The sequence below is a fragment of the Eublepharis macularius genome, chromosome 11 (assembly GCF_028583425.1).
Source record: "Eublepharis macularius isolate TG4126 chromosome 11, MPM_Emac_v1.0, whole genome shotgun sequence".
NCBI lineage: Eukaryota > Metazoa > Chordata > Lepidosauria > Squamata > Eublepharidae > Eublepharis > Eublepharis macularius.
In genome coordinates this window covers 66,063,159-66,087,574 of record NC_072800.1, presented here as the reverse complement: position 1 = coordinate 66,087,574, position 24,416 = coordinate 66,063,159, and the positions used below count along the sequence as shown (strand labels likewise).

Sequence of the window (24,416 nt, the reverse complement as noted above, 5' to 3'; positions counted from 1 at the left end):
CGCTGCCTTGTACTGAGTCAAAGCATTGGTTTATCGAGGGCACTCTTTGCCTTTTCTTAAGGCCAACGAAAATAAAAGCAGATAGGATGCGCCCTTCTGGGTTTGTTTTCAAGCCAACGAAGAGTTGTTCTGGAAAACTCGCACGTCGCATTGCGTTATTTTGGTTGGTCCTCATACATAGCAGTGCGTGGCGTTTGCTTCTGGGTGGGGCTATAAACCAATAGCTGCCGCCAGCTTCGAGAGAGCGGGCTCTGAGGCTGGCAGGTGGGAACTGAAGAGGCCCGGAACACAAATGTTGCTCGCGAGTGCGCTTGTCGGAGAGGTGACCCGATGGCATCGCGTGCTGCTGGGGCAGAAGGAAGGGAATGGCGCGAGCGCGGGTGCTGGAGCTGTACAGCGGGATCGGCGGGATGCACCAGGCGCTGCAAGGTACGCTGCGTCTGCTCGCCGGGCGCTTCTGCAGCAACAGCCCGGCTGCCTCGCCACTTCCGGGGAAGGGGAGGAGACGCGGCTTGGGGAGATCCCGCCGCTGCCATGGAGACGGAGGCTGTCTCCTGGCTGGGGCTGCCTGCTGGGTTGCAAAAGCCTGACGTTGCACTTTCCCGGGTGAACTCTCTAATCGCAGTTAATCTCGGCCATAAACTCACAGAGTGGTTTACGGTTGCCTGCTCAAACTTCGGAAATATCTGGAGATTTGGTGGTGGAGCCTGGAGAGAGGAGGGTCTTCAGCGGGGTATAAAAGTCCACCCTCCAAAGCAACCATTTTCTCCAGGGGAACTGATCTGTGGTAGCTGGGAGATCAGGGGAGATCTCCAGGCCCCACCTGGAGGATGGCAATCCTCGGCGAGGGACTGCCCGTGGCTCAGTGATACTACAGCTCTTGGACTTGCAGAAGATCCCAGGTTCAGTCCTTGGCATCTTAAGAAAGGATCAGGTGGTAGATGAAGTGAAAGATCTTGACCAGAGACCCTAGAGATTTTCTGCTAGTCAGTGTGGGCAATACTGACCTTGTTGGACCAGTTGTCTGACTCAGTATAAGGCAGCTTCATGTGTTCTTGTGTCTTTAAGGAAGTCACTGCCTCTCAGCTTCAGCAGCTGATCAGCAATCGGGGATTAATAGTGGCCTACTTTACAGGCTTGTTGTAAGAGGTACAGCTATGATCTGGCACATCCCATTGATTCTGATAAAGGTGCCTGGATGAGCTGGAATACTTCTATCAATGGTTCCTGCCAGATTGCTCGGCTTAAAAGGGGTTGCCTTGTGCATCCTTCATGTTTAATATTATCATATCCAGAAGAGACAGATGTGTGTATGGGCCCCTTCCCCAAAACATTTTCCATTCAAGTTGGATTTTGCATTATAGTAGCCAAGTTGGTCTGTGCAGCAAACCCAAACTGGTATCTTGTTGCACCTTATAAAAGCTAGAGCATCTGGACAAGTGGGAATAGATCATGGGAGTTTATGCCCAAATAAATACAAATTGTTATCAGAAGAAACTTGAATAAGGTGTTCTTCCTTCGCAGGATTAAAGATGCTTGTTTCAAAATTCTCGTTGTGAATAAAGTTTGGCTGTAATTAACTCAATGATACCAGTAGATGTGAAGGGAGGAGTTCACTTTTGTTTCAGTGCATTATTGCCAAAAACAAATTCTGCAATTGTACTTGATCAGCTTACCAATTTTGAGTGATGGTAGTGGGAAAAAAATGGCCTTTAAAAAAGATTGAACCACTTCATCTCTTCTGTTCCTTGTCCAAGTAAAGCCTACAGATTTTTTCCTAATACTATGTAAGACTTGCATTTCGCACAGCTATGTGCTCATTGTGAATAAAGCTTGGCTATAGCTGCTTTCAAATTGTTAGTGCAGACTCTGAACATCCTATATGAAGAGCGTATAAATTTTCCAGGATCCTGATGTTATTCTTTTCACATCGGTTAAGAGTACTTAATAAAATTAATGAGACTATGCCTATCTATGGTAAGTGTCCTTGAAACTGAAACCACAATCTGCAATCACATGCATACATTCTAGACTAAATCCCATAGAACACAGTGAGGTTTACTTCTGAGTAAAAATGCCTGGAATTGGGTTACATATGCCTGAGAACTTCCCAGGTTCAAGGGGAGGTAGTTTGTGTCTGTAAGACAAAAAGGTATTTTTTGTGATGTTTGGCCAACAGGCCATAAATACTTATAATTTGCCACAGTAATGTACAGACTATTGTGTCATTTATTATCTGAGACTTCAAAAGTCTGATATTTTTACAGTGCAATCCTATTGAGAGTTACTCCAGTCTAAGCCCATTGACTTCAATGGGCTTAGATTGGAGTAACTCTCCATAGGATTGCACTGCTAGTCACAAAAAACCCTCTAGTTTAAACTTCAATTCAATTTGTTTGATAGTGAGGTGATGGAGTCTAAAGGATTAAGTGTGCACTGTAATATGTTTCTATTCAAATCCAATTTTAAATAGGTTTTTAAAGTGTCCGTATAAGCAAAGCTATAGTGATTTAAACTAAAAAGCAATCAAATATTTTTGTAATTCTGCCTAATTTTTATTTTTCCCTAAATGGGAAATGAAGGAAGACAAAACTGACAATATGATTCTAATCAAAGTTACACCGTTTTAAATCCATTGAAGTTAATGGGTTTTGAAGAATTTGATCTTTTTATCTTCATACTAACTGGGGTAGGTGCAGTTTTTGCTCTTTTATTTGGTTGGTTGATTCTAGGGACACTAAACACTCCCTCCCATTTCCCCCCCCCAGGTTTTTTTTTAGGGGGGGTCAACAATTTTAGGAAATTGAAAAGTATTACATACTTTTCCCCTTCGAAATTAATTATTTTAACAACATAAAATGCATCATTTGTAACCTAGAATATACTATAGATATGTAATTTAAAAGTATAAATCTGCTGTAGCATAGTGGTTAAGTGGTAGGGTTGTGAATCAGCACTCTGCTAGTTCAAATCATACCACTGCTATGAGCTCAACAGGTGGCCTTGGATAAGCCACTCCTCTCAGCTCCAGCTTCCCAGCTGTATTGGTGGGATAATGATAATACTGCCTTTGGTCACCACTTAAGTGAGGCACTCATCTGTCAATAAGAGGGGTATATAAATAGCACACTGTTGTTGTTAACTTCCTACAAGCAAAATATCAGCTATATGCAATACTTGACAGAGAGCTGCAAATGACTGCTCTCTATGGTATTTTTGGACCTGTATCTTCATTTCTGCCAACTGAGAGGTAGGAAAAATAAAAGTTGAAATTAGAAAACAGATTTTGTAGTAAACAAAAGGAAGTTTATTATTTGGACAGAAATAGTCCTATATAGACACAGTAGGACTAACAGCATGTTTGGATGCTGAACTTAATTGCATTATCATCAAACACATTACATAGTAATTGTATGTGAATTATTCACATTTAAACGATGTATCTACAGAATACATAGCAATTATTATCTACTAGGGTAGATTGTTTTGCATCAAACATTGCATGTTACAAGTGAGTAAAACCTTGTCTTTTAAAGTATTTCATCCAGCAGAGAAACTATTTCATGCAATTTTTTTCCGTGCTTCCCCACAGTTCCTAATTTTTCCATGGGAAAAACTTGGGGGGTGGGGGAGTGTCATCCAGGAAAACTTTCCTTGAACTTTACAGGGCTTTCATATCTCTATTTCAGAAGCATGAGATATCTCAAATTTTGCTAATGTTGTAGAAAAGGTTGAAGGTTGTGGGTCTCAGGACATACACAAGAATTTGTTCCCTTGTTTAGAAATGCCCCTCTCCCACGTCAGTCTGCAGCAATCACTGATTCTTCCTTCTGATAACCATCTGGCTCTGGTTTCCTTGCTTTGTTTGTTCTAGAAAGTAAAGAATATTCGAAGTCAATGGTTACCAAGGGGTGATGGCAAGTCCTTTTAAATGCTCCTAAACAGAGACATGCGGGTGGACTTGCTCTGGACACATCTCATTAAAAGTTGGATGGGATGTGAGCTGTCGTTCATACCATAGCTCAACCTTATCCTGCAAAGGCTGAATCTGCATCTGGCCTAACATGACTAGCATTGTCTGCCTCTTACAGCCCTGCCCCAGTGATGGCTCAGGAAAGACAGCAATTATTTCTCTAGAATCTCTCCAAATGCAGTAAGGTGATTCAGACGTGACATATTGTATGCTCTTGAGTTCACATGTAGCCCTACCATGTATGTTTTACACCCAGTGGGTAAATTCTGAGCTTGCATGCCCTTCTCATCCAAGGAACCTTTGAAATTAATTGGGACTTACCAAAATGCTCCTGCTCATGTGATCCACCTGCTTTTTTTGCGGTGAAAAGAACAGCCCACGCTGGAGGTTCTGTGTGCCCAGAGTCCCTCCATTGCATCCCTCTTTGTAAAACCCTTGAACTTGTGGTGAAGCTGAATTAAAAAGAAGAAAAGAGGGAGCAGCAGCCACGTGAAGCTTGCATGAGCCTCTGTATCACATAATATTGTTATATTAAAATACACATATTTAAAATCCCTTTAAACATGCAAGACTGTATTTTTAAACACTCAAGACTGTATCTTATTTACACGGTGACTCGTTAGACTACTTTAATGCCCTCTCCAGATTCAAAAGCTGTTCTCTTTTTATTTCCTTTTGACAGGGTCAGGAGGCCTGTTGTGTATGCGAGTGAAGTTGTTCATTTGAATTAATTGACAGAAGCTGGTTGAACCTGGTTTAGTCAGTTTCTCCACTCCCCTGGAATTTGCTAGAGCCTGGAATTTGCTTTAAAAATGCCCTGGCTGAGCAGAATGATCACATTGTAATTCCTGCCATCCAAACACCATGTGGTGTTCTTTATGGACAGCCCGCATAGACCATGTGATCACTCAAATAGTCATGTGATACAGAGCCGTTAACTGGCCTGTTAGGGAAAAACCAATATGGAAAGTCTGTGTATTTTTTACATGCACATGTAGGGGAAAACTCTTGAGATTGGCTAGCTACCAGTGAAACAATAGCTACTGAAATTTGAGCAGGATAAATACAAATAGCTATCCCTTCCCTGCTATGAATGTTATGCCACAACGTGTCTGTAGCTGTTAGATATTAATTGTGGAGCTGCATTTACTTGCTTCTGAGTGTCAAAGTAGATGTGATAGACAGGGACAGAGCAGGAAGGGGAGATGGGGATGAACTCTTCCACTCATGCTTGAGTTTACCCCTCTCCCACTATTAACCACTTAAAGATAGCATTTGCCTTTACCCATCTTTTTCCTCTGAAGGACTGTAACAGTGACAGGGCTCTGGTTTCAGTTTGCAAAACTTGCAGAGGAGGACATTGTTGAAACCACCTTTTCCCGCCTTGCATGGCCCTGATTTGAATTGGAGCTGCCTGAAGCTGTAATTTGATTTTATAATATACTGGGATGATCCAGTATATTACTTGCATCTGTTCTGAGCCTTAGTTGCAAGCTGATCTGCTGAAGTTGCTCTGTTACCCCTCACTAGATGTCAGTATTAATTTACCTGAGTTCTAATATCAGGTGTTGGTCAACATTGTAGCAGAGCGAGGTGTAGGCTTGTGTTTAACAGTGGTGCAAAGTACGGTTGTTAGCATTTTCATATTTCCATGTCAGGAAAAGCTTCACCTCCTAAATGGATCTGTGTTGTGCTGCTGTGAAACACTAGTTGAGCCAGGACCAATAAAAAAAAGGTGATAGTGTGGGCTTCGTGAAATGGATGTTACGGTCCTTCAGCATGCACAAAATATGTTTGCTCTAATATTGGTGTTTATGTGAAAATGTGCCTGGAGGTTACTGAAAGCAGTTTTTCCTTCCAGCCTGCAAAAATGGGCTAAAAAAAACTTCGGAGATCTTTAAAATTAGGAAATGCTTTTTGCACAAACAAGACTTGCAGACAGATCCTTTGAAATAAGTCACATGAATTTCACTGGATCGCTTTTCTTGCTTTGTGATCCATCTTATTCTTCTGCCCCAGTCTTCAGGCGGTTGCCCATCTGTCTTCTGCGGTAGCCACCTTGAGAACATGCGATTGCAGTGGTTGTCTGCTTTGCAAGGGCAGCTTTGACCGTTCAGTGTCATCTATAGATATGAGGGCTGGTGCATTGTGTCTTTCTACTTTTTCCCATCCCGAGAGAGCATACAGAGGGCCAAGCTCACAGTTCTATGCACACTGCCATGGAAGTGGCTCTCATTGAACTCATCTTCCAAATAAATGTATACACATGATGGGGCTGTAAACAAGCTTCTCTTTCATAAGCTGCCCTTCTTGGGTCCTCTTTCTTCAAACTGATGTGTGCGCTACTCCTCCTGACACATTTTGTACTAGATAGATATGGATAAAGTTATTTGAATATTACACAAAAAGAGGATATACATAATAGCAGGAAGGAATGTATGCAACTGAGTAGTTAACTGAAAAACTCTACTGTAATCTTGTTGAAATGGCTTTTTAGGTTACTATGTTTATCCATCACTGTATAGAATCCATATTTATTTTCTGTGTATTTGGGTTCTGTTGTAAAGGGTTCTTACCATTAGCTCACTTGAACTAACTTCACCTGTGCACAGTGGCCAATAACATTTCAATAATCTGCTCTATGCTTGTGTACTTTAGAGACTGAGCTATGAATCAGGAAGTCAGTGTGATGCACTGTTGGACTAAGATCTGGAAGGCCCAGTTCAAATTCCCACTCTGCCCAAGATTAACAACCAGGTGCTACAGGTTCATGGCAGAGTGCACGTATTCCAAGCACAAGGTCCAGGTGCAATTCTTGATATCGAAAAGACAGGTCTGGGGTGGTCTCTGCCTGAGAGCCCAGAGTTAGCTGCTAGTGCAGGGGGCAGGTTTTTTTATGGATTAGATAGGTCATTGGATTCCTCTTGCTGGGTGGACATTAGGCTTGTCATTCTTCCTCTGCCTGACCTACTTATCCATGTTGTGTGGAGGTTAAAATGGAGAAGGGAGATAACCAGGTATGCTGCTCTGAGCAACTTGTAAGAAGCGTGGGATAAGAATATGCTAGATAGATACGACTCTCTGTTTCAAATCTCTCCTTTACCATCGAGTCAATAAATGACTTATAATCAGGGTGTGTGGGGTGGGGGTGGGGGTTGGAGGTGGTACTTACCGATACTAAGTACTGGCACTTTTGGGGGGACTATTCCAAGTACTGAGGGGGGAATTGGTGGAAGTCAGTGCAACTGTATATATGAGTATTGGCACCTTTTAAAAAACAAAACAAAGCACTGCTTATAAACAAGCCATTCTCCTTCACCCACCCACTCCATATTAACTTTGTGGGGTTGTTGTAAGTATTACAATACAGTATCTGTTAAGTGCTTAGAATCTTTGAAGTATAAACTATAGAAGTGTGAATTCTTATTATTATGTCAGTGTATCATTCTATCCATACAAGCAAGCTGAAAGTTTGAGGGGGGAAATTACTTACACTTAAGTTTACTTCATTGACCTTCCTACAAGTCCAAGTCAATGGACTTAGAAGAGTGTAACTTGGCCTAGGATTGCAGTGTGACTCAGGTTCAAGGACAGTGTTGCATATTCCACTGAGCCAACTGATAAATGGGCTTCCAAAGAGGCACATTTGGTTTCAAGGGAATAAAGCCTGTCACTGGTGGTTAAACTACAGACATTCAGCATTGTGGTGCCACAGTGACCTCAAAAGCCCCGAGGCCCTTGTGGTTAATTAGATGACTGAAATCATGTGGAAATATGTAGGAATGGAGTTTACTTGAATTTTGCAGTTGTTGCAAGTTAAAGAATAGTACTGCTTTGTTTTGTTCAGTGATAGCTTAGCTAAAACAAATAATTGGCAATTTTATTTCAAGATCTAGATTAGTGCAATTGATTTTGAGAGCTTTGCTGTAAACCAAATGATTTTTTTTAAAAATAGCAGATGTATTGTTTCACAGCAGACTTCTTTGAACAAAATATTTTCCTTTGCAATTGTAGCAAGTGGTATTCCTGCAGACGTTGTTGCAGCTGTCGATGTAAACACAGTGGCAAATGAAGTTTACAAGCACAACTTTCCCACCATCCCACTGTGGTCCAAGACAATTGAGGTGAGTAATACTCCTGCAAAATGTTTTTGTCTTGGTCTGGGAGTACATACACTTAGCCGTTTAAGTTTAGTGAGAAAGCAGGCTGAATTTCCCCTTCTGTTTGGTTTTCAGTAACTAGGGTGTGTCAAAATCACAGTAAATGACTTTTAAGACTTTTTGATAGCATCATGTGGATAACCATGGTTTGCAGTAGAAAAACAAGATCTCAGTCCAATAGCATCTTAAAGATCCACTAGATTTTTTTTACTTTTTCCATTTTCTTTTCTTTTTCATTTTCTTTTTGTGAACATCACAAACCACTTTTGAAACTGTGAGGAACTTTTAGAGTACTTTGCCTCATGCCAGTTTGCCCAGATGCCTACATGCAGACGTTATGTCAAATGGCAGTTTTCCAAACTAGGAAGCTTTGAACCATGATCAGTGAATAAAACCCTGAAAGAGGCACATTGTTTCTGGCAACAGTATGGTGGATGTTAGGAAATGATAGCTGGAATTTGAAAGCTTATTAAGCTAAGGTGATGCATACAATGGAATATGTGAACAAAATTACATATCGAAAACAAGGATTAACACCAACCAGTTCTTAAAGAAAAATACCTAATTTATCACTTTCCTATTCAGGGCATATCTTTAAAGGAGTTTGACAGACTATCTTTTGATATGATTTTGATGAGCCCTCCTTGTCAGCCTTTTACAAGGTACTTGTTTTGAATGCTCTGCTTCTGATTTAAAAAGAAAGGAGGGAGGGGGAAATAGTTCATGTACATTTTAGAACATAAAATATTGTTCAAGGCATGATATACTGTGATTTGAACCTTACTTTCATTCCGTTATCTATACTGTTTTAAAGTTTATGATGTAAAAATAACATGAAACTGAATAATATTTAATAAAACTATAAAACCACATATGTTACAGGGGAAGGGGAGGATATTGGAACACCATGATTTCTGAACCTCACATTCATTGTGTTATATCTATTATCTGTAATAAAACCTTTAGTTTGAACTCGAAAGAGACAATTGAAAGTTCTAGGACTTTAAACAAGGCAAAACTGCTGGCTTGGTTGTAGGGGCACTCCTAAGAATGAAAACTGTAATATGGGAAAGTGTCGTGTGATCTGTATTTTATTTATTCACATAGCTTCCTTTTTATGCATAAAGTAGGGATTTGGGTGTCTATTTTTTAACTGAAAATGCAGTCTTTGAGTGAGGATGAACTGTCCCACTTGTGCCTTACCTCATATTGCTCCACTGCCTACAGCACTTTCACCACTACCAGATGCCAATACTAAATGCAACAACGGCAGGAAAAAATGGTTAAAGCAATGGAATACAATGAGTTAAGGCAGTTGAGAGGACAGGGTTGAGATTCCCTTCCCATATTCTCAATTTTCTCTTTAAAATTGACTCAATACCTTGTTTTACATATGAATGGGAGGAGCCGTGAATAAATGTATGTGGATTTCTCTCCCCCCAATCTCATATACAGTGTAATCCTGAGATAGTACTTGTGTTTAACCCTTGATGTATACCTAATATTTGACGTGGATCCTCTTAAAAGTTCCATTTTTGCCAATTCTACCTCCTGCAGCAGACATTTTGGTGTCCAGTTTGGTGTAGTGGTTAAGAGTGAAGAACTGGGTTTGATTCCCCACTTCTCCACTTGAAGCCAGCTGGGTGACCTTGGGTCAGTCACAGCTTCCCAGAGCTCTCTCAGCCCTACCCACCTCACAGGATGACTGCTGTGGGGATAAAAATAGCACATTTTGTAAACTGCTCTGAGTGGGTGTTAAGTTGCCCTGAACGGTGGTATATAAATCAGATATTATTATTATTATTATTATTTCTTCTCCTCCATACACCAAGTTATTAGCTAGGGTACCCAATCTTCTAGGAGTAGCATTTGGGGGGCCACTTTGGGCTACAGTGGGAGGCGAGGAAGTCACACTCCAAGAATGAAATTTTAAATGGGATCCAAGCCTTTTATAGGTTTGAATCAGGGGTCTCAGTGTAATGAAAATCACACATTCACATACTTTCTTTCATGCTTTGCTTTCTCTTTGTCAGAATTGGCCGACAGGGTGATACTTCTGATCCCAGGACCCGAAGTTTCCTCTATATTCTTGACATTCTTCCAAGGTAACAATTAAAACTTCTAGAATAGTTCTTTAATATATTGCAGAGGACAGAGAGATATTTATATTGCATCGAAACAGCCAGTCTCATTGAACTATTCACACAATGCTGGCAGCTGTTCAGATTAGCAGGCAAAAGCGGTGTGTCCCATTATAAGACAGAGCTATCCCCCCAACAGCTGAATGGGATTGTGTGGATGCCACACAAATAATAGTTGAGTGTCTCTAGGCCATAGATAGTCCCTCAGTGGCTCAGGAGCCCCAGGTGGCTCTTCTGAGCATTGTTCCCCATGGCACCTGCCCCGTGCTCCAGGAAAGTGGGTGATTTCTTTTTTTAAAAAAAATTAGTTTTGGTTTCTGGAACTTATACAAAAAGAGAGATATAACAAAGCTGATAACACATTTCCAATGAACTATTTACAGAGAAGAAAAATATTGTTATTTATATGTTGCATCAAGTTTCTAAATGGAGTTCCTCCGCCCTTCAAGTGAGATATTGATCTTAAACAGAAATATTTCCTGTGTGCTTACTGTCACTTTATAAAAGTTATTAAGAATAAATAAGCAGGTTGTAATAGTCATGAGTTGACATAAGTTTTTTTTACAGAATCTTCTTTCCTCAGGACAGGAATCACTTCAAATTGTTTTATTTGGTCCAGGAAAGTGAGTGATTTCTTTAGAAGTTGGAATGATTTCTTCATTATATGGGCCCAAGATAAAACTGTTTTATTTTTTAAACAACACAGCTAGCCTGTGATGAATTATTGTGCAGATGTAGGGGTTTTGTGTTTGAGACTGGGTCAACACATGCAGCCGAATGAGAATGCGAGCCTGTTTAATGCTAGTCTTTTTTTTTAAAAAAAAGCCCTCCCAGTAGTGTAGGGAGATAATTCTAGACGCTCAGAGGTATTCAGGTAATTAAATGGTTTATATTATTATTACTGAACTGTATTACGTGGCTTATGGAAATCATTATCTGTATTCAGTTCCATTTATTGGTCAACCGAAAAAGATTTTATCCACATAAAATATTAACATAAAGTTGAGTGCAGTATAAAACAATATTAAAACCCAGCACAAAATGACTGCCAACTTGATGATCTGTATGAGGTTTTATTATCAATTCTATAATAAAATAGAATTTTATGAGTACAGTTTATTACAGTGAACTGTTATGTGCTGGAAGTTTGCAAGAATGTGCAGTTCAAAAATTGTTTTGAAGGATTTTTTTCTTATTCCTTCAGAGAATATGCTTGAAAAGAGATTGATGAAGCCAGTTTTAATTCTAAAGTATTTATGTAAGGAGAGAGAGATGAAATAATATGATACCATTATGTGTCATGTAGCAGGCAAGGAGTGAGTGACTGCACAAAAATACTGAAGAGACAAGATCATCAGTCTCTCACAGAGTTCAGGAAACCAGCAAGAAATTGGCCACAGTCTCTGGAAACCAAAGCCTGTTCCTCTCTTTCATATAATATCAGGCCAATATGTAGTCTCAGTTTTTATCATTGGCTCATTAGTTTATTTAGAAATAGGACTTCACTCATTTTAATGAATGTTATTCCAAAGTAAGAGTACATAGGATTACAACCTTAGAAAATTTCAAGAGCGCTTAAAGTTTTCACTTCTCTGTGTGTGTGTGTAACAACTGTTATGCATCTCAGTTTTGCAAATAAGGTAACAAAGGTATTCAGAGTGGGAACTGTTCTTGTTCTGCTATTGGTTTTTGCCAAAACTGCCTGGCCCTGACCTGAAGCATGGAGTCTTGGGTGCATATGTAGTGCAATATCTCTCTCCAGCACAGCACAAGACACTGCAAATATTTTTTTTTCTCCCTTCACTGTGAGAACAGTCTGGCTGAGTGACTTTTATCTGTAAGTAGCATAAGGTCACATGCCTGATGGAAGCACAACCCCTGTAATTAATTTGACTTTACTCATTTGAAGAGCTGTGTCTGGATTGCCCCAACTCCAGTGGGTTGTGTTTTACTGAGATAATGCTACTCTGTGCTTTCGCATGTCTGCAAATAACCAAGCTTGGCTGGAGAAGTTGTTAACGCATGACAGAGTGTGAGTTGTAGGATTCAGCAAGGAGAATATTATTCCTTCTTACTTGAAATAACGTTAGTGATGATCATTTATTTATTCCGCATGTCATGCAAGTTTACAGCCATTGTCTAATCCTTGCACCCCAGAATCTTAGGCAACATAAGAGTGGTGCTGCAGAAGGTCGATAATAGAAAGGATTCCCTGAGAACAAGACATTTGAATTCTGATATGAAGAATTCAAGAAGACCTGTGAGCTTTGTATGCACATGAGAGAGAATTACAGGGTCTGGTCATCACCTGAAGGGACATAACAGCAGTCCTTTTGTTCTTTAATTGTATGTACGTATCAAAAGGCTGCATTCTTCATAGTGGCTTACTTGCATCTTTGTTCTAGGAGTGCTGAGAGGGGCCTTTTGTTTTTCTTTAAATGGGAACAGGACCATGTGCAGTCACAGTAGTGGCTGGATGAATAAACGTAGTTTATTTTGATCCAATAGTTCTTGATTTCTGACTATAGTCTGAACAAATTGATTTGCAGGCTTACAAGACTACCAAAATACGTGCTGTTAGAAAATGTCAAAGGCTTTGAAACATCTATGGCCAGGTACGGTGGAATCCATAAATTGGCAGGAAGGGGAAGAAGGATGCAAGAAGTCACTTTCAGGCTGGAAAAAAAAATGTTGATTGCAGTGGGGAACAAATGGCATTGAAATACTGACTTTAAATCATGTATGTTGCCATATAATAGAATATAAGGATGAGGCCCAGGCTTGATTAGAACAGCTGTGGAACTGAAAATCTTAGTTTCTAAAGTGCCATTCCACTGTCACAACAGCAGAAAGGCTTTTCCACCTGTAGAGAAGGGTAGGGAGCTTTTTGCCTGTTCACCTCTCCTGCTGCAGACTCTTAATTTCCTTCCCATGCTGTCTATCAGGGGACAGGGGTCCCAGAGGGCTGTAGTGAGTGGGGTGAGTTGTCCTCTTTTAGTGCAACTCCATTCATGCTGCTTAGGAGCCAAGCTTCAGTAATGAATGAACAAATTCTCATCTGAGACCCATAAGGAAAATTTATATGTTTTCTGAAATGTGGATTTATAAGGAGGGCAATATTTAATTTTAAAATATAACTCTCAGTTCTTCTCACTAATATGCAGTAGGGATTTCATCCATACACTGTTTCCCTAACTCCACAGGCCATAAAACAATGGCTGATTTCAGACATCATGAACAAACTCCAGTTTGTTTGTGATGAGAATGTACATGAGTCTGAGGGTTTATGATAGCAAAATCATAAACAAATAGTAGTATAACACTTTAGATATATATGGAACATAAAGATAAATAGTTAGGTTGGAAAAATATAATTTGTAATGTAAAGTTGACAGTATAACAGTTTTCTAGCAAAAATGTTATATTCAGGATTGCTTCAGACAACTTCCTGCCCGTGGTTTCATCTTGTTTTTTCTTCCCAGAGACAAACTCGTCCAAACACTAGGAAAGTGTGGTTTTGCATATCAAGAATTCCTTTTGTCTCCAACTTGTGTGAGTAATGACACTATTTAAAAATCGAACCCAAATTGTATTGTAACATAAGTTGCACACTTGTTTTAGAAGAAGAAGATTGTGTTTTCTCTTGTTGCATCTTGCCGTCTAACCATAGTTTGAGTATGGCTTGCTCATCTGAAACAGAGATTTTCATTTCTTATCCAGAAGATGGAAAAGGCATCCTCTGCTAGGACAGAGATGTAAGGAATCAGAAGTATAAAGCATTTGTGCTTCTCCCTGCTTCAGTACTAATACAGAGCAGGTCTTTCTTGACATAAAATTAAGCTATATCCACAATTCCCTAAATAAGAACATATTTCAGAAAAATCTACAAGACTTGCTGTGTAATCCTATGCAGAGTTACTCCAGTCTTTTAAAGTCAGTGGGCTTAGGTTGGAGTAACTATGCACAGGACTGTACTATGAAGCACTTCTGTGTTTCTGTGTGTGTTTTCTTTTTATTATAGCTGTAACACTTGTAAATTAGATATAAATTCCATTTAAATTGAATATGAGGTCTCATCTGAACCACAAATTCAAACCCACATTTCCCTCTCCCCTCTTCTCCAGTCTCTCTGAAGAAACCTAATTCTGAGAAGAACCCTAGCAGTGTAGATGCTGAGCATTGTCTGTTTAGATTACTACTGCCCTGGTTTGAATTTGTGCTAAGAGTATATTGAGATGGTTTTGTGCCATAGATTTTTACTTCTGAGTGTGGTTTCTGTGCAAGCCGTGTTAAAATTGACAGCAGCTGCATGGGCACAGTGCCCTACTCAGATGGGCAGTATTATAATTTCATTATAACAAAAGTTGGGGTTTAGAGAACGTACGTTTTTTCCCTGCATGTATTCATTACTCGTTGGGGCTTTGCTTCCAGCTTGGCATACCAAACTCCAGGCTGCGGTACTTCTTGATTGCAAGGCTTCAGTCAGAACCCTTCCCCTTTCAAGCACTGGATAAGGTGAGGCTACCATTCTGTAATGATCATAGTATCTGCTTTTATTTATTGCTTTAAAACATTTCCAGGCCACGTTTGCAAAAAAGCTCAAAGCAGCATGTATAAAAAAATTAGAAACATAACTGAAAGAAAAGCCAAAGTAAAATTGCAAAAATCAAATTGTTAAAAATTAGGCACAGTAAAGCACGCAATACATTTGCCAGAAAGACTGACCAAACTAAGGTGAAATCTGAAAAGACTAATGGAAAGTGGCACAAAACACCTACCTCTGTTCAATAAGCAAAGCAGTCTAGAGCCTTGGGGCTACCTCAGTAAAGGCCCTGTTCCCTGCTAATTGGAGCCTAGGTGCAGGGCTTTACCAGTTAGAATCCACAATTTATCCATTTTATATGCCAGACAATTGTGTACAGATGGAAAACTCCTCCAATAGTGATTATTGGATTATTGGGAGTTTAGTTTGTCCAATCCAGTCCGTATGACACTGAAACCAGATTAGTCTAAGTGATTTCACGGGTCTGATCTCACTCTGGCTAAAAAGAATTGTGGTTCAACTGCTACATATAGTACAGTGATTGCTTCACTTAAAGCAATGGTGTATGCCAGCATATATATATATATGAGCATGCGCTCTCTCTTTCTCTCTCTCTCGCTCATTTCAAATCATTTGCTCAGTCTTGTAGATCTAGAAGACTGAAGTGCAAACTACCTAATAAGGGGAACGAGAGACTCTAACTGATGTGAACCAATTCAAACATATCTCCCAGTCATAACTTGAGAAATGTTCTTACCCTATAGATGGCTGTGATTAAAGGTGCTACTGGACTCTTTTTGACAATATCTCCATGTTACCAGTGTTCTGATTATCTCCAAATAGGCCGTGCGGAGTATGCATCCTTTCATATTGGCAGTAACATAACGTTGATTAATCACAGTTGAAATAATAATCTTAACTGGCTCACACGATCTATGATAGGACGAAAGGGTTCCATTCTGATAACGGTGGAGTCTTCTTCTAGTTGGCGAGGGGTGTGTGTGTGTGTGTTCTACTGGAGAAAGGCTTCTTGTGTTGGAAGGAAGCTGCTTAACCATGGAAGAAAGCTCCACCATTAATGGAATGGACTCTGGGTCCAATCATTGATATCTAAAAGCAATGATTATTCCAGAGCAAAATCCCATTTAAATATATAATATATGCAGCTATTTTTTTGGCAAAAGCAGAATAACATTTTACATGGAACAGCTCTATATGACAGTTGAACTGGTGGATTTCTCTAAATTCCATTTGCACATTTTTGTTTAATGTTAGATATTGACTGGTTTCCCAAACTTGAAGCCAGTGACTTCAGAGATACCCAAAGATGCTACAAGGTTGGAAGAAGGTGGATCCCCAGTCCCTATGAAAGAAGCAGCCTCTAGTTCCAAAGATAACAGGCAACAGTGCTGGCGGAAGGAGGAGTTCCTGTTTAAGCTTGAAACAACTGAAGAACTAGAAAGGAAGCAGCAAATGGACAATGATGTATCCGTGCAAATGTTAAAAGATTTCCTCCAGGAAGATGGAGAAGGACTGAGTCAATATTTCCTACCTCCCAAGTCTTTATTGCGTTACGCTTTCCTTCTAGACATTGTGACACCTACTTGCAGGAGATCTACATGCTTCACGAAAGGGTAAGCCTCTCTGAGAGAACATGTCGGGGAGTGTTAGCCACGCATCAGCTTTCTTAAAGAGGAAAAATAAATTTAAAAATCAGCCAGATTTTTCTGGAACATATCAACTGGAAGCTTCTTGACTTAATAGAATACTAGCCTGTAAGAGTATTCCGAGGCAGGACTACCATAGTATTTTATTGAATGGCTTTCACCATTCCCAGTGAAAGTATGGCTGCGCTCCTATTTTTCATTAAGATATGGATCTAGTCCTCATTAATACCATCAGCACTACTAAGTCTAGCCATTAGATTGTAGAAATCAAAGCAGCATCGTATATTCCTACATAGCAGTGGATCTGCGTCATCACATTTACACACATGCAAAGGATCAGGTTGTTAATCTGCGTCTTAAGGAAATTGCCTTAGTAAAATTTTAGAGTGACAGTCTCATTTTGTCTTCCAATTCACTTCTGGTTAAAGAATAGTTCTGCCACACAGGATGGTCTTTCAGTATTAATCCATCCTTTTCACAAATCCTAGTCTCTAGTTCCTTAGCACAAAGTCCTGGTTAGATATGCAGACTCTGGTCAATCCATTTGCAAGCCTCAAGACCCCAGCACTTCCAGCCATCGTCTTCCCTGTTCCTTTTATCCCCTTTCCCAAATCTGCCTCGGATTCTGTGAGTTTTATTTATTCCCCTTTGTCTCTCTCTAGCTGACCTTGGCCACCCTGTTAGCCTTCTGCACTTGAGATCTGAGCATTTTGTTCCTCCATGTTACCAAGGAAACCGCATGCTAACTGTTCATGGTGGAGAAAGTCTTTTAGCCCACCAAACTATTTCCTTCCTTTCTTTTCACTTCCTTGAAATGTCACTATATTGCACACTTTTGCTTTTAGCCACTGCATTCCTCCCCACAAAGTATCTCTCTCCAGACAGTGTTTTATTCAATAGTTTTCAAGCAAACGGTGCCTGTTTCTTCTATTCTGAATCTCCTATAATTAGCATAAAATGACAGCCTGCAAGGGAAAGCTGAATAAACATGTTTGTGCAATGAGTCATATTAGCTGCAGAAGGATCCTGTTGTTTTAAAAATTCTTACTACTTGCAGCAGGCATATTTTCCCTTTCTGTCCCTTTTAAAAGGAACATGTACAGTTGAGTTCATTGCCTCTGTGCACTTTGAAATTAAGTATGCGACTTTTGCTTAATGGCTGTGTCTGAGTGTTGGTGAATCTGGTCTTCTGTGGTGGTCTTTCTCCCACTGTATATGATGGGGACCCCATATGGTACTTCTGGGAGACTGCACTCGGGATTCAGAATCTGTGGAAGTTTTGATGCAAGTGAGGTCTGGTTATGATTCAGAAAAGGGAATTAATGCTGCCCCCCCTCCCTCCCTCCCTCGCACTGCTGGTTTCAGTTTAACAGACTCCTGTCAAGGCATTTTGAGTACTTCAGTTGAAGAAAACTCTGAAGATGAAGAAATGCAAAAGCTGCAGAAGTTTCTGGTTATATGTGTAGAACATGAACAGTTTCTCTATCAGGTTCCAGACTATTTTTTCCAAGAGAAAAAAAAATGGGTCACACTGGGTATTCTTGCAGTCCTCAAATTAGTTTCATGAAATATGAATGTTCTTTGTAAAGACTTTTAGTAAGCCGTTTGTGAGCACTGTCATTTTAACCGCTGCACTCATTAATGCAAGAATTCTCAAAGGAATGTATGGTTCTTGATGTATGGCTTACTTGATTTTTAAGGTATGGCCACTATATAGAAGGAACTGGCTCAGTGTTGCAGACGGCAGAGGATATCCAGGTACAGTGGCCTTGTAAGTTTCTTGGTTACCTTTCAATGTGCATCTTCTTTGCTTGCAGCCTAAGCTTATCTGTGTGTGATTTCTTGGGTGGACCTGAGTTCTGTGGCATTTACTTCCAGTTCTGAGTGCAGAATAGTGAAGCCTTGGTTAGTCAGGGTGTGTAAAGAGAAAATTCTCTCCAGAAATAAGCTTCCATAGCTAAACTAAGGATCAATCTAGATGGGATGGTGTGTGTGTGCATGCGTGCATGTGTGCATGTGCGTGTACACACTGGGATGTGGTGGTGGGATCCCAGTGTTTTTTGTTAAACAATGGAAAGAATAATCAAAAGAGAGAATCACCCATACACACCCATTGGTCAGTTACATCTTAATATGCAATAGATGAATTGTATATTATTGGGCCTTGTGTGATTCTTTTCCTGTTTCTCGTATAACTACATTTCCCCCCTCTAAATATAATAATGGTTCATATTAGTCAGGGCTGTGTTTTTCCTGACTGATGTGAACCATTATTATATTTACAATGGGGGAATGCAGTCCTAAAAGAGATGTGAAAAAAATAACACAAGCCTAGTGTATGTTATCCCAAGTAGATCTTCTCAGCATTTTATTCAGGCCTATTAAGTCGGGCTTACTCTCAAGAAAGTAATTTTAGCATTGCACTGCAATACAGTCAAAACCAATTGAAGACAAGTGAGTACTGTGGACTTCATGCTGTTGTTTTTAGCAAAATGATATTGTTGAACTAGCCCTCATCAGAAATAGACATATGTTGTCTGGACTTTATAAAAAATTATTAACTTAAAGAGAAACACCCAATGATGGTTAATATTCCACAGTTGTAAAAAGAAGTTATTCATTTCAATGTTTGCTATCTTCCTAACATCTTAGGTGAAAGGTCTGCCAGCAGTTGTACACAGGACAGACTGATGATAATTTATGGCTTTTATCATGGTGCCTGTGGTAATCATTTTAAGGGCATTATCATAGTATTGTAAGCCTGCCTAGTGGCCATTTTTCAGGATCAAAGACTGAATTCAAAGAATTCAAAGACTGAATTCAAAGAATGTGTCTAGACTGTCTTGACAAGCCTAATATTGATCCAGTCACGGCTTCTATAAACACAACTGTTTTCACTCTGAACCTTCAGGGACACAGCATAATATCCTGCTCCTCTTCATGGCCTTTTAATTTTGAAATGGAGTCATCTCGCTTGCTGGTTGTATTTTCAGAAACCACTTACTTTTCATTAAATCCCCTTTTGCCTTTTTATAATTTCCTTTTTAACATTAGGTCTGCTTTTAAGGACTAAATATCTTGTATCTTTAAAAAGAGGTTGTTATGAAGTCTGCTATGAAAATAGGACTCTTAGCCTAAGTCTGGATGTGTTCCTGTCTGATATCTGTATATAGTATCACTGTATTTAAAATAGCGTTCCCTGCTGGTGGTGGGAGATTTCCACTCCCCACTGCTGTTGCTCACCACTGCTCAACTGGATGGCAGGAAGAAATTCCATGGCAAAGTGTGTGTGTGTGGGGGGGGGGATTGATTGGTTTCCTTGGTGTGATGACATTGCCTCTAGCACCTCTGGGAAGTGACATGATCGCATTGAGTGACACTCTAGTATTTGCCTGGATCTCTATGGTTAAACCATAGAGTTTGTGGCATATGCTAGAGTATTACTACCACCATCCTAGCTTGAAGATGTCACTTTTGGCTTAAACTGATTACTCTCCCTCCCAACTGTAAGTCGGCCTCCCCCATTCCCTCCCACTGATTGCTATGTCTGGTAGCCCTAATTTGAAAGGTTCAGAACCAAACAGACTAAACTAGAGCCATGTGGCAACGTGATCATGTTTACCACAGAGACTGAGGAGGCCAGCACACTTCTGAATCCGTGCTTGTAAGCCTCAAATCAGTCCTCTACTTGATTTGTTTATCTTAGTGCTAAATCAACTGCAAAAATAGCAGCCCGGCTGATCTTTTCAACAGGTTTTGATTTACATATTGAAATGAACTTGTCTGACAAAATAATTTTATATTGAATGGTTTTGTGAAAACCTTTGTTACCCTCACCCCAAATCTTAGGCATAGCACATTGCTGTGCAAAAATTTGTTTTTTAAAGTTTGTTTAAAAAAAAACCTTTAAAAGGTTTAAGATTTGTTTTAAGGGTTGGGGAAGTTATGTTGCCCTCGGCTAGATCACAAAACCGCACTTGGAAGCTCCCTCGCACAACTGAAATGTAGCTAGTCTACATTTATATGCTGTTATTTAAGCCCTACAGCAGGCCAAGATGTCTTGGGTGTTTGACTCCTGCCCCATCTCATAGCAAGATGGATGTAACAGAGAGGTAGCTTCAGCTCAGTTCTGGTTTGCTTTTCAGGGGCCTTAAAACTCACTGTTTGCTGAAATAGCACATTCAGATAAGAACATTATGGAATGAGGGATCGTGGTAGAATAATTGGGAAATTTCTTCCTGATACAAATCTCCCTCTATAAGCCTCTTAGTGGCTTGAACAATCCAATTCTACCCTCTTTCCCCTTTTCATTTCCTTTTAATGAACATTTGACCGCTCTCAGTATTCCACGCTCCCTAAAGCATCAGGCCACTGCTGAGGAGGAGGGCGGATATGTACAAAACTAATCTTTTCTGCTTACCTTGGGAGTATCCCCCAAGTATTCTGAAGCTCTGTCTAGCCTGCAAGCAGCCCCATGTTGTGGGTTACTAACAGACATCTTCCCATTATGTTTACTTGCTACTGAAAGGGGAGTGATAATTGTCCCTTTTGAACAGTTGTCTTGTACATTTTTCACAGCTTGAATCAGTGTTTAAATCCTTTGAGACTTTGTCTGAAGAAGAGAAGCTTATGAAACTGTCAACACTTAAACTGCGGTACTTTACTCCAAGGGAAATAGCAAATCTACATGGGTTTCCTCCTGAATTTGGTATGTGTTCTAGTTTTAAGACCTAGTTGGATCTTCTGGTGTCTATGGAAAAAGAGGTCATATAACGTTTATGTATTTAACACATTTCTACCCCTGCACTCTACAAACTATAACCAAGGCTGGTGTATTTCGTTTATTTCTGGTCTCCGGGTTTGATATATTTGCTAGTTATTCTTGTATTGTAATTCACAGTGGGGAAAATGACAGTGATAGTTGAGGCAGTTGTAAATTTCTGGCCACTGAGCAGTAGATTTTAAAATGCATGTAAGTGGCCCATAATCACAGTTCATATTCTCTTTGGGAAAGGATTTATGTTAGTGCTTCCTCCTTTTGGATGCAGCAGATGCAGTTATTATATGGAGCAATAAACTATCCTAATTGTTTTATCATAGTCAATGTTAATAGGTCTCCTAAGATTGCTGAAACAACATCATTACAATTGACCAAGAGGCATTTGCACCTGTGGCTTGCTTTCAAAAGAATGACATCAGATTATTTAGAAAGCTTTTTTCCACATGTTGGAGAGCAAGGGGAAGGAGGGGTGTGCTCGGATGGTTGGCTCAGAGGTGTGGGGAGGTGGATTCACTGTACAGAATCTGCAGCTAAGGTGGGAATTACTTGGGTGTAGTCTCTGAACACCCAATAATTTTCTCCCCATTATATTCAAATAGAGGCAGTGGTGTTGTTTGCCAAACAACAAAAAAGAATGGCAGATAACACAAGAAGTATTCTACATTTTAGTGTAGCAATTACATAGATTGCAAGTCATGAGCTAAAATGTATCTAATCTTAAATTTGATTTATATATAATAACATTCAATTTATATACTACCCTTCAGGACAACTTAACACTCTCTCAAGAATGGTTCACAAAGTGTGTTGTTGTTATTCTCACGACAATCACCCTGCGAGGTTGGTGGGGCTGAGAGACCTCTGAAAGAGCTGTGACTGACCCAGGTCACCCAGCTGGCTTCAAGCAGAGGAACGGGGAATCAAACTCAGATTTCCAGATTAGAGTCCTGCTGTGCTTAACCACTGTACCAAACTGGCTTGAGTGCATGCTGATTTTTCATACTTAATAGGACAGGTACTGTAGAGATAATTGGTTGTACCACTTCCCTCAGGCGAGCAATGGAGCCTTCCTCTGGTGGAAGAATGTTCCTTGTGTTGGAGGAAGGCTTTACAATAAGTAGAGCAGAATTATAGAATACAGCCCTATGTACATTGGCTGTTAAGTACCAGAAATGCAAAAAACTAGGACTAGTGTGTTTCCACATGGATGTTTTGCCCTGCCTTTGTTTCCAAATTGGAGTACTTTTTTAAAGTGTCCACACTATGTTCTCTAATTGTCCACTTCCCCAGTTTCCCCCTGTTTTGCTGCCATCTTTTTTCCCAAGCCTGATATTTTTTGAAATAACACAGTCCAAGCATACCTGCATACTATTGGGGCAGGAAGGTGTTTGTTTTTGAAAGTCTTGCCCATGCCATTATTTTTCCTCCACACTACCAAAGGGCTTTAAAAAATCAGCAATTACTTTTGCACAACAACATTATAACAATCTGTTGCCACGAGGCAATAGTTCCTCTGAAGTCCCAGGTGCAGACAGTTTTTGTCCAGCTTGTCCGGAAAGGAAAGCTGCAAAATGGCTGAGTCCTGCTCAACCAGTCATGGACATTTCGTTGACCCTGCAAATGGCCTCAGCAATGAAAGCAACGCAGGGAGTGGTTGCCATGCGGATGCAGACTAGGTTGAATTCAGTGTTCGTTTCCACTCGGGAGTATTTTCTAATAACTGCAGTATGTTCTGGAGCAGATCAAAAGAACAGTATAATTATTTATGTAAATAACAACCAGTAAATGCATTTAGAATTACTTAATCAAATCCCTATAAGCAAGAGCATGAAGAATAGTCTGGTTATTTCTTTTGTTTTTTTACTATGAGTTGTGTTTGTTTTAGGTTTTCCTGGCAATGTAACCATGAAACAGCGTTACCGTCTGCTGGGGAACAGTCTCAACGTACATGTGGTTGCAAAATTAATCTCAGTTTTGGTTGGATAACATTGGGATGCAACATGGCCAGGGGGCTGCCCAGTGAACATTCTGCTACAGATTTCTTATTTGGAAGCGGAGTAAAACTGGTCACCAGAGACTATTTGTAAGGCTGCTCATGTTTAACTTTCATTACAAATACCTATCTCAAGAATACATCTCGTTCATTGTATGTGGCTGTCATATGAATTGTGGAAAAACACAGTAAAAAATCAAAGTTTAGTTTTACCTTATACTTTGTGAATGCTGAAACCTTCATGGATTCATGAAAAATAGATTGTCTATAAAAATATGGTGATCAGTTTTCTTAATTATGTTGCAATAAACTGTTTTGTAACAAAAGTAATCTCAAGCTGTCATTCCTTTGTGTGCCTTTAAAAATATTTCTTTCATATCAATTTAACTGGCTTTGCTTCTCCCAAAGGATCATGGAAATTGTTGTTTGCTGAAGAGGCCATTCTTTAGTAATGATTCTCAGTGTGCCCCTCATCCCAGTACAATCCCCAGCCTCCCCTTGAACAAAGAAGGCATTACTGTTAAACCAGTTTTTCTCTAGTAGATATTCCCTAAAGCCTTAATGTTTTATTAATCAAATAATGTAATGTAATGTAAGAACGGACCTTTAGTTTTGTGTATTACATTTGGCCCAAGGCTGCATCCTCTTGTGCTTATATGTCCTTTCCCTCCCTTTAGCAATCTGAAATATCTGACAATTAATTGCTATCAGCTATACTTTGCCTTTATGCTTTCTCTATTTCCTTTAATGCTTATCCTCAGGTTATTTTTTTTAACCTTTTTGGCGACTTGGCTATTTAATATCCAATTCAGCTCAATTTCCTGTCCAAGTTTATTTAAATTCAAAGCCCATTAGATGTCCGATATTTCTTGCTTCCCAGATATATGAGACCACTTAAGTGCTCTTGAGGTTTCTGTGCGCTTTCAATCAATAAAGATACCATCTTCTGTCATTGGTACCATGCCCGTGGGGTATTCTTATGACAACAGTATATTTTAGTCCCTGAATTTAGATTCTGATAGGTACAGAAATTGCCAATGGGACAATGAATACTGGAGTGCAGAGATATAGCTAAAGGTGATATTGTGCCAACTTGTTCCCTTGGTTTCACCCCTATTACTTCTGGGTTTGGCACAATGTGTTTTGGATAGATAACTGA

At 39.8% G+C, this 24,416-nt stretch overlaps 1 protein-coding gene across 6 annotated transcripts; it reads left to right on the top strand.

Annotated features, from left to right (window-relative positions):
* The first annotated feature begins 257 nt into the window (after positions 1–257).
* TRDMT1 (tRNA aspartic acid methyltransferase 1) lies at positions 258–23,543 on the top strand. Of its 6 annotated transcripts, none has more exons than XM_054992067.1 (11): positions 258–429; positions 7,988–8,097; positions 8,719–8,795; positions 10,167–10,238; positions 12,824–12,889; positions 13,757–13,826; positions 14,706–14,789; positions 16,093–16,451; positions 18,185–18,242; positions 21,063–21,192; positions 23,150–23,543. In XM_054992067.1, exons 1-11 carry the CDS (start codon positions 366–368, stop codon positions 23,248–23,250), a joined length of 1,191 nt encoding a protein of 396 aa, XP_054848042.1. In that variant the 5' UTR covers positions 258–365; the 3' UTR covers positions 23,251–23,543. The 6 variants fall into 6 exon arrangements, with proteins under 6 accessions (XP_054848042.1, XP_054848045.1, XP_054848048.1 ...); XM_054992069.1 differs by lacking the exon at positions 258–429 and adding an exon at positions 3,162–3,250; XM_054992070.1 differs by lacking the exon at positions 12,824–12,889.
* Positions 23,544–24,416: the final 873 nt, after the last annotated feature.